Here is a 15,551-nt window from a genome sequence, read left to right on the forward strand (position 1 = left end):
GGTCAACATCTGCAGGAGGGATAAAAGGTGAAGCATCCCCTGCGTTAGAAGCTGCTTAAAGAAACTGTTTGAGTTTTGCAAAAAGACAAACAGGAAATTAAATAGTTATAAGCATTCTGCACTCAGGCATGAAGCTCACCAGTTGGCCTTGGGCCAAACCCTCTAGCCAGATCACTCTGCCTAGCCTACCTCACAGGGTTGCTGTGAACATAAGAGGAGCAGTGGAGGGTTAGGACCACCACCCTGATCTCCTGGGAAGGTTTAGGTACATGCATACATGCTCGGATTTTAACAAGTGCACGCAAAGCGCACTGGACTTACGAGGTCTAGGCTCTTGTTTCATCCCCTTCATATTTACTACTACCAACCTCTCAAGCAACCCGCATTTACGCTCTTGATGTTGTGTAGCAACAACACGCCACCTGTTTATGGCCCTGGGCAATATTGCAAAACGGCCCGGCTGCAGGCCTCCAACAAGCTGTCTCGCCAGGATCCATCCTCGGACAAATACCTGGAACGTAACACCTCTCCATTTTCAGCTCTGGTGAAGCCTTGCCCATCTTATGTTTCTTTTAGATTGTGAGCCCTTTGGGGACAGGGATCCATCTTATTTATTTATTATTTCTCTGTGTAAACTGCCCTGAGCCATTTCTGGAAGGGCAGTATAGAAATCGAATTATTATTGTTGTTGTTGTTGTTATCTCCCACCTGAGGCTGCAACCCATATTTAGCAGCAGGCACAGCCAGGGCTAAAAGTGTTTCTTTGGGGGCTGCATCAAGGATCGCTGCCTGCATCAAGGGCAGACCGGGCTAAAATAAGCCTCGAGTGCAAGAAACCAAGGGAAATGACTCACACACACCCGGCCACTGCCTTCCTGGGCCACCCCCCTCCTGGTCTTCCTGTGCATGCCCTTTATCATGATGGAAGTGGGGGGAACAGGACATGTGCCTGATTACGTGGAAGCTTCCATCAGATAAAGCCAGGCTAAAGGGGGCTGCAGGGCTTGTTCTCCTCCGCTCTGACTTGGTGCAGAGAAGAGTCTCTGCTGCTGTTGATGTGGATGGGGCTCATTCCTGGGTCCGCTTAGCCAATCAGTCAGACACAAGGATTGGGAATTATTCATTGAGGTTTATTGCTCTGCAGTCAGCAATAGGTAATCAATAGGCTCACGCTCTCAAACCGATTACAGTTTGGTTACAGGTGCATCTTACATTTATACAAACAATCTAAATCAGTGTTTCTCAACCACCGGTCCGTGGACCAGTGCCGGTCCGCGAAGCGTTGGGTACCGGTCCATGAGACATCACTAATAAAAAATACCCCCACCCCAAAAAACCCAATTTTGGGCCGGAGGGGGCCTCTGGGGGCTCTCCAGAGCTCATTTCCAGGCAGCCCTTGCTGCTGGATAACATTCATTTCACTTCCTCAAAATGAACATTATCCAGCAGTGAGGACTGCCTGGAAAGGAGCTCTGGAGAGCTGCCCACAATTGTTTTTTGGGGGGTGCCTGGGGGTGGAGGCAAGGGGGGCAACCCCCTTACTAACGGCTGGTCCAGGAAACTGTGCATGAATAATATACCGGTCCATGACTCCAAAAACGTTGAGAAGCACTGATCTAAATGATGCTGACACCCCTAGACACAGTATACGTGGCAATAAAAGGGTATCTAGTACGCATGCGAATGATTCATTGTTCATCGGGTGATTACTCCTTATTTGGTTAAATCCTGTTTTCTGGCCTGGGAAGCTTAGCTGTCTTAGCAAGTTTCATAGATACATTTTAGCTGGAGAGAGATAACGACGCCAATCATGAGAGGCAGTGATGTCCCTGAGCTGGGCTGGGGTTACTTTCAGTTAGAATGAGGTCTTCTGGGCAAACATGGAGTTTTTTTGGTTTCCTAAACACATCAACACATCACCCCTGCTAACTTGGCAACCCCTGCTCACTGGGCGAAGAGGCACCTTTTAACGTGGCGATTCTCTTTATTGAGCAGGGGGAGAGTAACTGGCCCTCTCCACCCCCAGCACAGCATCCCTCCAGGGACTGTTGCTGGGGTCTATCTGATGTTGCTTTTTAGACTGTGAGCCCTTTGGGGATAGGGAGCCATCTTATTTATTTATTATTTCTCCGTGTAAACCGCCCTGAGCCATTTTTGGAAGGGCGGCATAGAAATCGAATCAATCAATCAATCAATTCCCTTCTAGTCAGTCTCTGCTGCTGCGGTCGAATTACCTGGCCTTTCCCACAGGTGGAAAAAATGGTGTCGAGGGTACTTTAGTTTTTCCCTAAAACGTGCCAGCCTCAGAGGCACTCTTACCCCTGGCACTCTTACCTCCACAGCCACTGAAGACCCCACATCCTGTTTAGCCTGTGGTGTGCTAAAGGTGCTATTTAGCAGGTGGTGTGGCCGCCTGGCCGAGCAAGGTGATGCTTAATTTGAAAGCGAGGGGAGAGGCTCCAACGGTTTGTAGGTCCAAGCTCCAAAATTGCATAGGTGCACCTCCGGTAAGGCTGCCATCTTCAAGTTTCCCAAATCCGGGCAACCTGGTTTGCATATTGTGCAAATTATGCAGCAACTAATGTGCATTTTATTCATTAATTTGACAGAGTTGTATACTCCCCCCCCCTTCTCTGCCCTCCCATGAGATCGGATCCTGAGTAAAATCCAAGCAATCCAGGCAGGGAATTTGAAAACCATGTTAAACCGGGAGGAATTTAGCAGCCAGGTGGAGGAGCCAAAATCCGGGGGCTACCCTACATTCTGGGGTGACATAGCAATCTCTGGCCAGCCTGTAGCTTATGAAGCTAAACCCAACCTCCTTGCCCCAAACAGAAGCCGTGATCTGTACTGCATACATGATAAATAGCATTCAGTGGCTTTATCCAGCCAAAATCGCTTTTATTTGGCACAGATCCCATACCTGCATCAGCAGTAACAATGCATGGAAACCTATGCCCTCCTAGTTAGATCTGGCACACTCAGGGGTATAGCTATCATTGAGTGGATTTCTCACAATGGTTTCCCTTGTGAGAAACAGGATGCTGGGATAGGCAGGCCTTGCGCCTGATCCAGTAGGGCTGTTCCTCTGATCCGTTTGCAACATAGCTTCTATAAAATATATAGCAGAATAAAAAATTAAACTGGTTCTGCAATATTCTCTCTCACTCTCTCTCTCACACACACACTCTCTCCCTGCTCCCCTTCATCAGTGATTATTATGAACCAAGTACTTGTTGAGTTCTCCTCTGTCGGGTGGAAAAAAAACAGCAGATTACATCTGGGTGTTCACTTTGCTGCCCACATGGTCTCCGGAAGGGAGCAGAACGCCAACACCCAACCCACTGGCCATGCCTCCCTGGCGTTCCTGAATGCTAACCGACACCTCCACGCTTCCAGGGGTTTGGGCCGATCTCTTCTCACCTGCACAGATGCAGCCTCCGCCGTCCTAAATGAACCACACGCCACTGTTGGGTCGTCGTATTTATTTCTGAGGCGCGGCTTGCAAGCAAGGCATTATACATCATGTCATCAATGTATACACGGCCCTTTAGTGAGTAAATGCAAGGTGCATCCCGTAGTCGTGAAACCGGGAGTGGGTGGGAATCCACTTCTCCTTGCTGTCAGACGTGCTCCGAATGGGACAGGGCGGGGAATGCTAATGTTTAAAGAAAATAAAGTATGCTGTTGTGATGGTTTGGGCTGCAAAGTAGCCTGCAGCTGGGATGGGTGGGGGTCGTGGAGAGATGTCACTTGATCCCATGGCCAAATTTCACCAGGCAAGAAGCGACTGGGATGAATGAACACATTGACTTTCCTAGCGAATGTTTCACTGATCTTAGCCAAAAGGCTGAGAAGCGATGCCCACCCCACCCCAGAAGGTGCTGCCTAGAATAAGCAAGCAAGCCCAGCTAATACACAGTGCATATCTGTTGCCATCGAAGCCCCATGGGCAACGTCACAGAGGTCAGTCTTTTCTCTTGCTTTGCAGGGCCAGCAAGGGGTGCACAGGTGCTCGAGCTTCTGGCGGCAACAGATACAGGGTTGCTGCAGCTTGGCATGCTGAAGGAGGTTTCTAGGAGCCCGAACCCGATCCCACCAGCTGCCCTTCTTCTGGAGGCGGGGCCGGCAGGGTCGATTTGGATTTGCTGAGTTCCAGGGTGGTGTACGTTTCCTGATCCCGAGTGCTGAGACCCTAGGAGAAAAGGGAAGCAGAGGAGGGGGTTTGTTCAGTCGCATTTCTGCCTCGGGAAGAAGGACCGAAACACTCTTGGCCTTCCTTTCTTCCTAGTTAAAAACACATGACTCCTGGCCTGCCTAAAGGGGCTATTGGGATTGTTTTTAATGAAAGGCAGTATATAAATTGAACAATTAAAAAAATAAGCTACATAAAATAAATTGCTCCTCTACCCACCTGCACTCATCTGAAAATGCTCTCCTTCTGGTGCTTTTGGGAACTAAGCTGGTGGCTACCAGAGAAAGAGAGAATTTTTTCTCGTGGGGAGGGAAGCTGAATGTGTAGTCACCAGCCTACATTGTAGGGTTGCCCTTTTCTGGCTTTCCAAATCCAGATGCGTAATTTGCATATGATGCAAATTGGCTGGAAAATCATTTCTGAGCAGAAGAGTGGCTGCACGTTTTTGCTCCCTAACTCCGCTTCTACGAGGGCTGGAGCTCAGCTTTTTATTGATTTGTTTGTTTATTATGAAAGCTGAAATCTGGGCGAATCTGGGTTGGCTAAGAAATCTGGGTGAGATGCTTATAATCTAGGTGAAACCCGGAATGTTGAGGTTCATGGCAACTCTAATATATTGCCCCCTTTGCTAAGCAGGGTCCACCCTAGTTTGCATTTGGACAAGTGACTATGTGTGAGCACTGTATGGGACGGTTACGTAGCTCATTGCAGAACCTGGCAGCATCCTCGGGTCGGGCTGAGAGAGATTCCTGCCTGAAAGCCTGAAGAAGCCACTGCCAGTCAGTGTAGACAATACTGAGCAAGATGGACCAGTGGTCTGACTCCATACAAGGCAGCTTCCTATGTGGGGTGCCCCAGTTCTGGAATTCCCTCCCTAGAGAGGGTCACTTTTATTTTTGGGGTCAAGCCAAAACCTTCCTATGCTCTTAGGAGTCACTTTTCATGTCTCCTTTTGACTTTGCTCTTCAGAACTGGTCCCAGCCACTGCAAAGGAAGTCCTAGTCACTTCCAGTGCAGGTGCTTTCCTTGATGTTTTGACTGCTGCATTTTTGGTTAATTGTAGTTGCATGGCTGATTTTAAGTGATTGGTTGTATTTCTTTTTTTTTCCCCTTTTCCATGTTGTACTCTGGTTTCCTTGGATGAAGGGCAGTACAGAAACCTACCACCTTGAGCTCTTTGGAGGAAGGGTCAGATATAAATGGAATGTAGAGATAAAATGTGTGTTTAGGGAAATAGTTGGTGATGCCCATGGTTAACCATTCCGTTGACCAGAGTCGTCAATGACCAGCTTTCACAGGTCTTCTAAAAAGGTCAGGAAAAAATAGCTATACTTTATGGCTGACTGTCATTTTTCGTTTAGTTCCCCCCCCCAGATATCTTATTTCCCCTTTTTAAAAGGCTGCTTTTAACTCTTTAACATCTTCAGCATTTATTTACACAAAACAGTGGTTTTCAAATAAAGATACAATGCACCAGCTAGCTAGAGACAGGAAACATCCCTATACAAAGATGCTTTCCATTGCCTATACCACACCCCACTCCACCCCCAAAAAACACATGCATAGGCACGAATCCGACAAATATTGATATACCGCTTTTCAACAACAGTTCCCTGAGCGGTTTACATAGATATAAACAAGTAAATAAAGATGGTACTTACAGTATAGATTCCTTCCACTTTCTGGAAGAGGGAAGAGAGAGAAGAAGAAGAGAGGGATGGGACTTCAGAAGCTCAGAAGCAAAACACAGTACAGAAAGCAACAGAAAGCAACGAAAGGTTTGTCTCCCCCCCCAGAAATACACTTTGTTCCTTTCGTGCTCCCTCAAGGATTCTGATTCCCACCACTGATTCTGCCTTCCAGGCTGCCTACTGCCCTGTCTCTGGGGTCCTCCGCCCTCGGTCCGAGCACCCGTGTTCCCTGTAACAAGGCTTCCAGATGATGGAGACCAGGGATTCTCAACCTGGAGGTCCCCAGATGTGATTGGACTCCATCATCCCCAACCAAAGGCCATCAGGGCTGGGGATGATGGGAGTTGAAGTCCAATCACATCTGGGGACCCAAGGCTGAGAACCCCTGATGTAGACTACAGCTCCCAGCATCCCCAGCGGCAGCCATGGCCTTGGGCTGGGGGGTCACTGCCGAGGACCTGCAGCAACGCAGGCGCCTGCTCACGCCCAAACCCTCCTAAAGGGCCCGTCTCCGAATGAAGCGAACTGCAGAGGGGGGCATACCTCATAGATGGGGCTGGGCTCAGCTCTGGCTTTCTTTCGTTGCTGGAGCTGAAAGGAAAGGCAAAGAAAGAAATGGGCATGAGCTTTCACACAACAACAAACACATATTTTGGGTAAGGGGGAAGTCTCGACACTTCAGATATGGGCACATCAGCACTGCCACCCTGATCTTGCCACCAGGGTCCCCTGTGAGAGGGATTCCCAGATGTTGTTGACTACAACTCCCAGCATCCCCAGCCAAAGGCCATTGCAGCTGGGGATGCTGGGAGTTGTAGTCAACATCTGGAGGCCCCTCTTACAGGGAACACTGCTTGCCACTGCACCTCTGCTGCCCCCAAGGTTTCCTGCTCTTCCCAACGTCTCCGCTCTTCCTCCCTTGTTGCCCCTTCTGCACGCAACTGCCTCACAGAACACCTGTGCGTTGTCGCCTCTCAGACCTCAAATCCCTCCTCCAAGTCCACCGGGGCTGCAATTCTGACAGAAGCCATTCCTGGAGAGTTTCTGCCTACCCCCAATATCTTCTGAGGTCTTTTTCACAGGATCGGGCCATGGGCATCTCCCGAACTACACTCATTTGGAGATTGATGTCAGTCGCCAGAAAGCACCTGGCCTGTTCCCATGCCGTCAAGCACCACTTGGTCTGCAAAACTCAGCAGAGGATCTGGGCAGAGGAAAGCATAACGCCCCTGCTCAACATTATTATTATTCTTCACATTTTATATCCCGCTCTTCCTCCAAGGAGTCCAGAGCGGTGGACTACATACTTAAGTTTCTCCTCACAACAACCCTGTGAAGTAGGTTAGGCTGAGAGAGAAGTGACTGGCCCAGAGTCACCCAGCAAGTCTCATGGCTGAAGGGGGATTTGAACTCAGGTCTTCCCGGTCCTAGTCCAGCACTCTAACCACGACACCACGCTGGTAGGCAGAGGAGCAAGGGTTAGTAAGAAGGCAGGAAGCCTACCTGTCAAGCCAGCCCTAGACTCTGTTAGAGTCACCTATGCCTGTGAGAGGCGGGCCTTCAAAGACCACCACACGGTTCCTTCCCTTTCTCGTGACTTGCAAAAGCAAAAGATACCATGCAAACTTGCATAATTTCAGGAGGGTACAGAATCCTGATTTTGCATGGGACGGGACCAGATTTCTATGTATTTCAACACTTGAGTTAAGATGCAGACGGGTGAATATTGGAGACCTGTGAGACTCACCTTAAGGCGGCAGTAGAGGAAAGTGAGAACAATGCCGTAGACAAAGAGAATCCCGTCCAAGACGTAGCATATCTCTGGTTCCTTCAGGGCCTCTGCAGAGATACAAGGCACATTTCAAACACCTGTATCAAGGAGGCTTGATTCTGTTTATTCAGTTCTGAACGGAGAAAACAAGCACTGTCCTGTCTCATAACACGTGTTCATCAACTTAGCAAGGAGAGAAAGATTTTATTCTAGATTCCTGCTGTGAATTGTAGCTGGGATTTTTACAGCAAGGTTTGAAATTGAGTAATAACAGCAGGTTGGGTAGATTAAAATTGTGTTTGTAAGGTTTACATCTATATTTTGAATCATTATTATAGCAAAGGTAAATTTGATAGTTGATGATTCACGAAGAGGTCTGAGCGGGAAGTCCTTATTTGTTTATTTGTTGTGAATGTTAATAAAAATATTGTCAAAATCAATAAAAATTTAATTTGCAAACAAAAATGGTAGCTGCGATTATCTGGTGCATATCAAAGGTTCACCGAGAACCGTCAGCAAACCTGCTGCAATTCAATAACATTTGACTTCACTGTTTACGTCTGTGTATGTGTGTGTGTGTGATCCTGAGAACACTACTTAAGGCACCTGATTAAGTGGGCTGCAGTCCACAAAAGCTTTTGCTACAATACGCTGGTTGCTTCTTCGTTCCACACAATAATCAATTATCTAACCATGCCACATTATTACCACTGCCCCGAGGGAGAGAACCCTGAAAAAAGGACCAAGTTAGCAACCCTGAAGAAGGGACACATTCAAAAAAGATAGAAATAGGGACCAAAGTGGGAACAGGGATATTCCAGAACAGGGAGAATCAGGATGTTTGGTGCTATTGAACTTTTAAACAAATGAGCACAGGATGCTAATAGGGCACATCTTTTAAATATAGATGCTATCTTCCGACATTAGCTTTGGGATTTGTACCACCTTTTGAAAAAAACACCCAGATCGTGTCATGACGGGTCTTTTTTGAAATGTACACTCCACTCCCAAACAAGAGATGATTTTAGAGCAGAACCTAACTCTCTCTGCCTCTCTCTCCACCACAAAAGCATCAGACCAGCCAACGCTCTGCTAAACCACAGGTGACAGCAGCTCCGATGCGATTGATAGGGCCCCAGTGTAGATAATCTAACGGGAAGGCTACCCAGCTCTTGAGACCTGACCACTAACAGCTCAGCGTACGTGTATGTGTGAGGAGGGTGTCTTGTAACACATCTCCTTTGAACACCAGCACGACAGATGTGGGCATTTTCCTGTGCCTTTTATCCAAACTAAAATGGGTAGAGTACCCAGTGGTGGTCTCAGAAGCTTAAGCCGTAAGATTTCAGGCATCCTGTCTGAGATTCAGCACTAGCAACGTAGGAAGCTGCTTTCTACTGAGTCAGACCCTTGGCCCAGCTATCTCAGGATTGTCAACACTGACTGGCAGCAGCTTCTCCTAGGTTCCAGGCACGAGTCCTTCCCCGGTCTACCTGAGGATGCTGCCGGGCTCTGAACCTGGGTCTTTCTACATGCCAAGCAGATGCTTTACCACTGAGCTACAGCCCTTCCCAAAACTAGAAATGCTTCCTTGGACCATTGTTCTTGTAGCAGTGGGTCCTCTAGCAACCCATGGTTTCAGGCAGGGGTCTTTCAAAGGCTTGCCGGGCAATGCCAGGGATTAAATCTGGCGCTTCCTACATGCAAAGAAGGTGCACTGCCACTGAGCTAGGAATACTCCTGATGAATGTATGAAGCTGCCTTCTACCGAGTCAGGTCCCTGTTCCATCTAGCTCAGTGTTGTCCGCACTGACTGGCAGCAGCTCTTTAGGGTTTTAGCCAGGGGCCCTTCCCCGCCCTACCTGGCGATATTGCCAGGGGATGAAACCCAAGACCTTCTGCATGCAACTCAAGTGCCCCATCGCTGAACCACGGCCAGGAGCAAGAGCCGTCAGCCAAGAAGCCCCGATGTGCATTGACGGCCTTAAACATTGCATGGCCTTCAATATGAGCTAATGACGGCTAAAGTAAATCCTCCATGCCCCGGGGCAGTCTACCTGCAAATGGCAGCGGCTGATGGGGATTAACATCCGGGGAGAGGAGGGGCCTTCAGGCCTTGCTGCTGCTGGACGAGATGGGCCTCGGTTCCGACTCAGCAAGGTTGGCTTTATGTTCGGAGTGTGTATGGTTATTCGGGGGAAAAAATAGATGCACTGCGCTTTTTAAGCATATACAGACACTGGCTGTATGCAAATGATATGGGTGTATCATGGTGGCACGTCTGTGTGCATGCTGATAAGAGGCGTTATGATCCCCGGGGACATAGCTAGGAGCGGTGGTTGTGGTGGGGAGACACGTATCCCCTACCCCACTTGGCAATGGCTTGCTCTTTGCTTTCCCTCTGGTGCCTCTCTGGAGAAAATAACGGGGTGGTCAGGGGCTCAACTTTCCCAGGGCATGCTCCAACATTGCTGTGCTTCTGGTACACCCTACTTTTCTCATGTTTGCAGACACATTTTCTAGTGTCTTTCTAGAAGCCACGACATTGAAGTCCGTCAGAACTTTAAAAAAGTTTCCTTTCATAGGCTGGCCCTGTTAGAACAGCAGCCCCTGTAAAGATAGTAAAGGGGAGGAGAGCTGGTCTTGTGGCAGCAAGCATGAACGGCCCCCTTAGCTAAGCAGGGTCTGCCCTGGTTTGCATTTGACTGGGAGACTACATGTGTGAACACTGGAAGATCTTCCCTTCAGGGGATGGAGCCGCTCTGGGAAGAGCAGAAGGTTCCCAGTTCCCTCCCTGGCAGCATCTCCAGGATAGGGCTGAGAGAGATTCCTGCCTGCAACTTTGGAGAAGCCGCTGCCAGTCAGTGAAGACAATCCTGAGCTAGATAGACCGATGGTCCAATGCAGAATAGGGCAGCTTCCTATGTTCCTATGACTTGTACCGGGGAGGATTAAACCCACTAGCGGGTGAAACCAGGATATCACACACACACATGCATGGACAATCCAAGAAAGGAAACTGAACTGCTTTTCTGCAGAATCTCGGTGGATGGCAATGACCCTGGCGAAAGAGTTGGCTCTACTTTCCAGGAAGAAAGCCATTTGTTCCCATAATCGACACTGAAGAGAGTCTCGCGGCTTCTTAAAATGGTAGTGAGAGAATCTGGCCCGGTCAAAAGAAACCCCACTGCCCCCTCTCTTCTGTCTTTTAGAGGGCCGACCAAAAGGCTCATAATTTCCGGCAGGCTTTGGGGCTGCAGGAAGGTGGCTTGGTTGCCCAGTCTCCGATTTTTCTGTCGGGATCTTAAGAATGCTGTTATGATTGCATGACTGAGCTTCACCCAGAAATGAGTTACTTCCCCTTACCCAGAAATAACTCAGGAGAGAATCCCAAGGTCTAGTAGGCCATGCATATTTCTAAACAATGTATTGCATACATGATATTTATTTCAGCTCAAATAACTGCTTGAACTGGCTGGCACTTCACAGTTCTATCCAACACGGCCAGTTCTTCAAAACCTACGCTCAATAGGGCTGTTGCCCAGTTAAAGGATCCTTTAGCTGATCATCTTCCTTTGAATCAATCTCATTTTAAATACATTTGTATACGATCAAAACTTCAATACAGGCACCTTCTTGAGATACAGAAAGTGTGAGGACGTGAATGTACACAAGCGAGTAGATGCAATAAGAGAGGCCATCTTTAAGATTGGCCTTCTCATTCTGTGAACATGGGAGTATTATACACCGACACAACAAAACCCAGATAGCCTAGGAAACGAGTCTTTTCAAATGGAGGATGTGAGATTGCAGCCCCACCCAAGTAAAACTGGCCCTGTCACTTAATCAACCCAAATTTAAGTTGATTAATCTATCAGTTCAAGTATGTGGCCTCAACTGCCATGACATTTGTCGGGCCACTTTGGGCTGGTTGTTAAAACTCACTTTCTCTCTTGCAGCCTCATAGGATTTCTGGAAGAATAAAACTGGGAGTGGGACTGGAGGAAAGGGAATATCTGAGCCCTTTGGAATCAGGGTAGGGTAAATAAATCTATTATTAGAGATTGTTGTGAACGGATAATGGATTCTTTGTGGGGAGAGATAGTGGGCTGTGTTAATGGGGTTTTTATTTGGGAGGAAATTATGAAATCCGTTAGTATTTATTTTGCGGAGTCTGGCACAGAGCGGATTTTTAACCCTTGCAAGTGTGTGTGACACACCAAGAAGTCCGGTAAATCAACGAGAGTATTCCCCCACCCCACCTCACCCCACTCCTTTACCTGCTCCCTCAGCTGTCAGGAAAACCAAGAGGACGGTCAGGAGATGCTGGTTCATCCTGGAGATCTGGGTGAAGTTGCCCTCTGGAGTGGCGTATCAATCCCAGCGGACGCAGGGCGAAGCCGCGGGGAGATCAGCTCTGCGCACGGCTTCCTCCCAAGGCAGTGTCCAGCGCCCGAGCTCCGCTTCTGCTCCCCTGTGCTCGATGTGGCGGGGCTGCCCACAACCACAAGCACATGTTTTCCTGAACGCGCTGCTTGGTGCCTTCGACTCCGCGCTCGGCGATAGCCCATCAGCAGCACGGCCTCGAGTTCCCCTTTCTCCAGCTTGCTTTAGGGAACTGGGCAAGAGAGCCCAGAGAGGGCCGAGAGCAGGGGACAGGCATGCACATGCCGTGGGGTGCAGAAAACAACACGCAGGAAACCCCTGCTGCACCTGTTTGCTCACAGCGTCCTGCGTGCACCCAAATACAGGGCCTACCATTAGTGTTGGGGGGACGTGCCAGTGTGATGCTTGTGGTGGCATGCCAGGCTGGCTCCTGGCACACACACCTGTCTGGCCGCAGTCCGGGAGGCAAGCTGGGCAAGGTTTTCCACGTGCTCAGGTGCTCACGTGAAACTGGTTCACACCTGGGCAGCTGTAGGCCTCAAAAGCGAGAATGAAAGCCAGCCCCAGCTGGCCTTTTTAGATGAGCGAGAAGGGGGTGTATATGTGCACACACACACATACTCACTGTCGACCGCAGGGATCCAACCACCATCTATTAAGGCTGGAAAAACAACCCGTTTGAATTCAAGGAAAATAAAAGCACAAGCTTCTAGTCCTCATGGTGATTCAGGTACATATAGGCCACGCCCCACAAGAAGGCTGAAGGAACTATATGGTCACTGCTAAGCATTGGGGTGGGGGGAAAGGAGAAATCTAATGAGGCTCTCTAGGGCCCCCCCCCCCGTAGGTGTTGAACAACTCCCACCCATCCCCAACTACTGGCTGCTGTGGCTGGGAATGATGGGAGTTGTAGTCCAACAATAGCCAGGGTTGAGACCTCTGCTCGAACGGTAGCATCCCGCTGCAGGGGCCGTGTACAGAGAGACGCGTTATTTTAATTGCCTTTGCTCACTGGCATGGAAGGCTTGGTGAAAGCGTCTTCACGGAATAACGGAGACAGATCTCTGGCCACTAGCTTAAACAGACTTGAAGGGGGGGAATCAGACCCATTAAGGGAGGAAAACAGACCTTTCATTGCCTATTAGCCATGACAACTCAATAGAACCTCCATGTTCAGAGGCAGTATATCACTGAACACAGGTTGCTGGGAGAAGGCGACAGCAAGGAAAGGCGATTGCCTACATACTGGTGGGCTTCCTAGAGGTAACTGTCTGTCCATCGGTGGAGACAGGATGCTGAGATTTACAGACCTTTCGCCCAATCCGACTGGGCTCTTTTCATGTTTTTATTTCTGGAGAGTCAGACTCCAGAGCCCGGCTTCAATTGTAAAACCCTTGGGGCGGGGAACTGTTATTTTTTACTAGTGCCATATAAGTAAGTTTTCACTCACTCACTCACTGAGAGCACTTGGGTATCTGCTAACTATCTTATTTCTAAATCAGCTTCCCAATACAGTTTAGGGATGTGCGAACCAGCTCAAGGTCGAGCCGGTTCGCCATCGAACTGGTCCGACTCGAGGGCTTGCCCTTGGACTGGATTGGGCCCAGTTCTGCTCGAGCCTGGGTCATGACCCAGGCCACACAAATGACCAGGGAGCACGCGTGACAGCTTCCAAAATGGCCGTTGCCACCAGAAAAAGGGCTGGAATGGGCTGAAAAGGCCCTTGCAGGACCAGGGTGAGGCCAGTGGGGGGAGAGGGAGACTGCAGAGACCCCTCCCGCGGCTGCACCAGCATCCCCCACCCCTGGCAGGCTGCCGGACTATGGCAATGAATGTAAATTAAAAAACCTTTTTTTAATTGTAACTCCTGAACCAGTTCAAATTTGAGCTGGGCGTGTGTGTGTGTGTGCACACAGGTGTGCCCCACAAAACCATACACACCCAGTTTGGTTTGAGTCCAGTTCAGACTCAAACTGAACTAGGCAGACAGGTTTGGCGCACACCACTAATACAGTTGCTCAATTCAGTCTGACGGCTGCCCAACCAAAATGGCAATGGCTCTTGCCCTGACACCACCACACTAGAAACCTGGGGGTTCCCTACACTTACCTTATTTTCCTGAATAGAAGGCGACTCTGAATTTAAGATGACCCCCTTCAAAACTGAGCTTAAATAGAGCTTATATCTATCTTTATCCAAATGGAACAGGACTCTGAATTTAAGACGCTCCGCCAAGTTCTAACTCCAAAGAACTTGGGAGGTGGGGGGAAGTAATCTTGGATTCAGGGAAATACGGTAAAAACCTACAGGCTTATACAAGAGAGAGAGATGGACCCCTTAAACTCCAGGTCAAACACACAGGAAGGAAATCCTGGCTTTCCCCATGGATCTCCCCCACCTCACACTGGGCTACTCCTCCTTCCTGCCTCTCCCCGGCAAAACTGCCACATGCATAAAACACATATCAGTTCTTGACATCTGACTTATCACAACACATGATGTGCAAACATCTTATCACCTCTGGCTGAGGGCTCCTAGCCAAGGTGGGAAACGGGGTGTGTGTGTGTTATTTTTGCCTCTCAGGAGAGGAACTGTGAGTGTCGTTTGTTTATTTTCATGCCGCGTCTGCCTGCCCTGAAGTGGGACCATGAACCGGGTTGCTCAAGGACTGTTTGCCCAATACCCGCAGAAGCCACAAATCTTCCAAGTTCAGTACACGCTTCGAGAGCAGCAGGCAAGCAGCAATTCCCTGCAGCGGGCGCCTAGATCAAAACACGGCGCTCTCGCTTCTAAAAGCAGTCCTTTTGCAGGGTGGGCGACATACGATCAAGAGCCACGCTAAGAACTCAGACCACCACCCGGTCCAGAATGCAAAAAGGGAATTTCGTTCGGGAAACCAAGAGGATGTGGAGGCATGGAGAAAATTCAGCGGCTTCCTTGCCCTCTTCGGCACCCTTCACACAGAAAAGCAGCCTTCTACCAAGTCTGACAGGCTGCTAGACTAAATAGGCCTTGGGCCTGACCCAGCAGGGCTGCTCTTACGCTAACAACAACAACTACTATTTATATACACCGCTTTTTAACAAATGTTTCCAAAGCAGTTTACACAGAGAAATAATAAATAAATAAGATGGCTCCCTGTCTCCAAAGGGCTCACATCTAAAAAAGAAACACCAGATAGACACCAGCAACAGTCACTGGAGGAATGCTGTGCTGGGGGTGGATAGGGCCAGTTGCTCTCCCCCTGCTCAATACAAGAGAATCACCATGTTAGAAAAGGTGCCTCTTTGCCCAGTTATCAGGGGAGGCAAACACAGAAGTGAGGGAGGGGAGTGAGTGACATCTGCTAGCTGCAATCTGGGTCGGTCAATGGCCAACCCGTCTTGTGAAGCCAGCATGGTGGAGGAAAAGCACGTCCCACGCAGTGTTCCCTCTAGCAGGGATCCCCAGATCTTGTGGACTACAACTCCTATAGTCCCCAAGCAAAGGCTATTACAGCTGGGAGTTG

The 15,551-nt window shown here is 49.1% G+C and overlaps 1 protein-coding gene across 1 annotated transcript; it reads right to left on the reverse strand.

Annotated features, from left to right (window-relative positions):
- Nucleotides 1-3,468: 3,468 nt before the first annotated feature.
- FCER1G (Fc epsilon receptor Ig) lies at nucleotides 3,469-12,706 on the reverse strand. Its single transcript, XM_053277235.1, has 5 exons — nucleotides 11,938-12,706; nucleotides 7,634-7,725; nucleotides 6,430-6,477; nucleotides 5,857-5,877; nucleotides 3,469-4,195 (listed from the first exon to the last, which is right to left on the reverse strand). Exons 1-5 carry the CDS (start codon nucleotides 11,990-11,992, stop codon nucleotides 4,076-4,078), a joined length of 336 nt encoding a protein of 111 aa, XP_053133210.1. The 5' UTR covers nucleotides 11,993-12,706; the 3' UTR covers nucleotides 3,469-4,075.
- Between the last annotated feature and the right edge of the window lie 2,845 nt (nucleotides 12,707-15,551).

Source organism: Hemicordylus capensis, chromosome 14 (genome assembly GCF_027244095.1).
Source record: "Hemicordylus capensis ecotype Gifberg chromosome 14, rHemCap1.1.pri, whole genome shotgun sequence".
NCBI lineage: Eukaryota > Metazoa > Chordata > Lepidosauria > Squamata > Cordylidae > Hemicordylus > Hemicordylus capensis.

Coding starts and splice junctions, on each gene's coding strand:
- FCER1G (XM_053277235.1), bottom strand. CDS start 11,992: ATGAACCAGCATCTCCTGACCGTCCTCTTGGTTTTCCTGACAGCTGAG. Junction 6,478..7,633: donor TCCTCTACTGCCGCCTTAAG/GTGAGTCTCACA, acceptor CTTTCCTTTCAG/CTCCAGCAACGAAAGAAAGC. Junction 4,196..5,856: donor AAGTGGAAGGAATCTATACT/GTAAGTACCATC, acceptor CTTTTCTCCTAG/GGTCTCAGCACTCGGGATCA.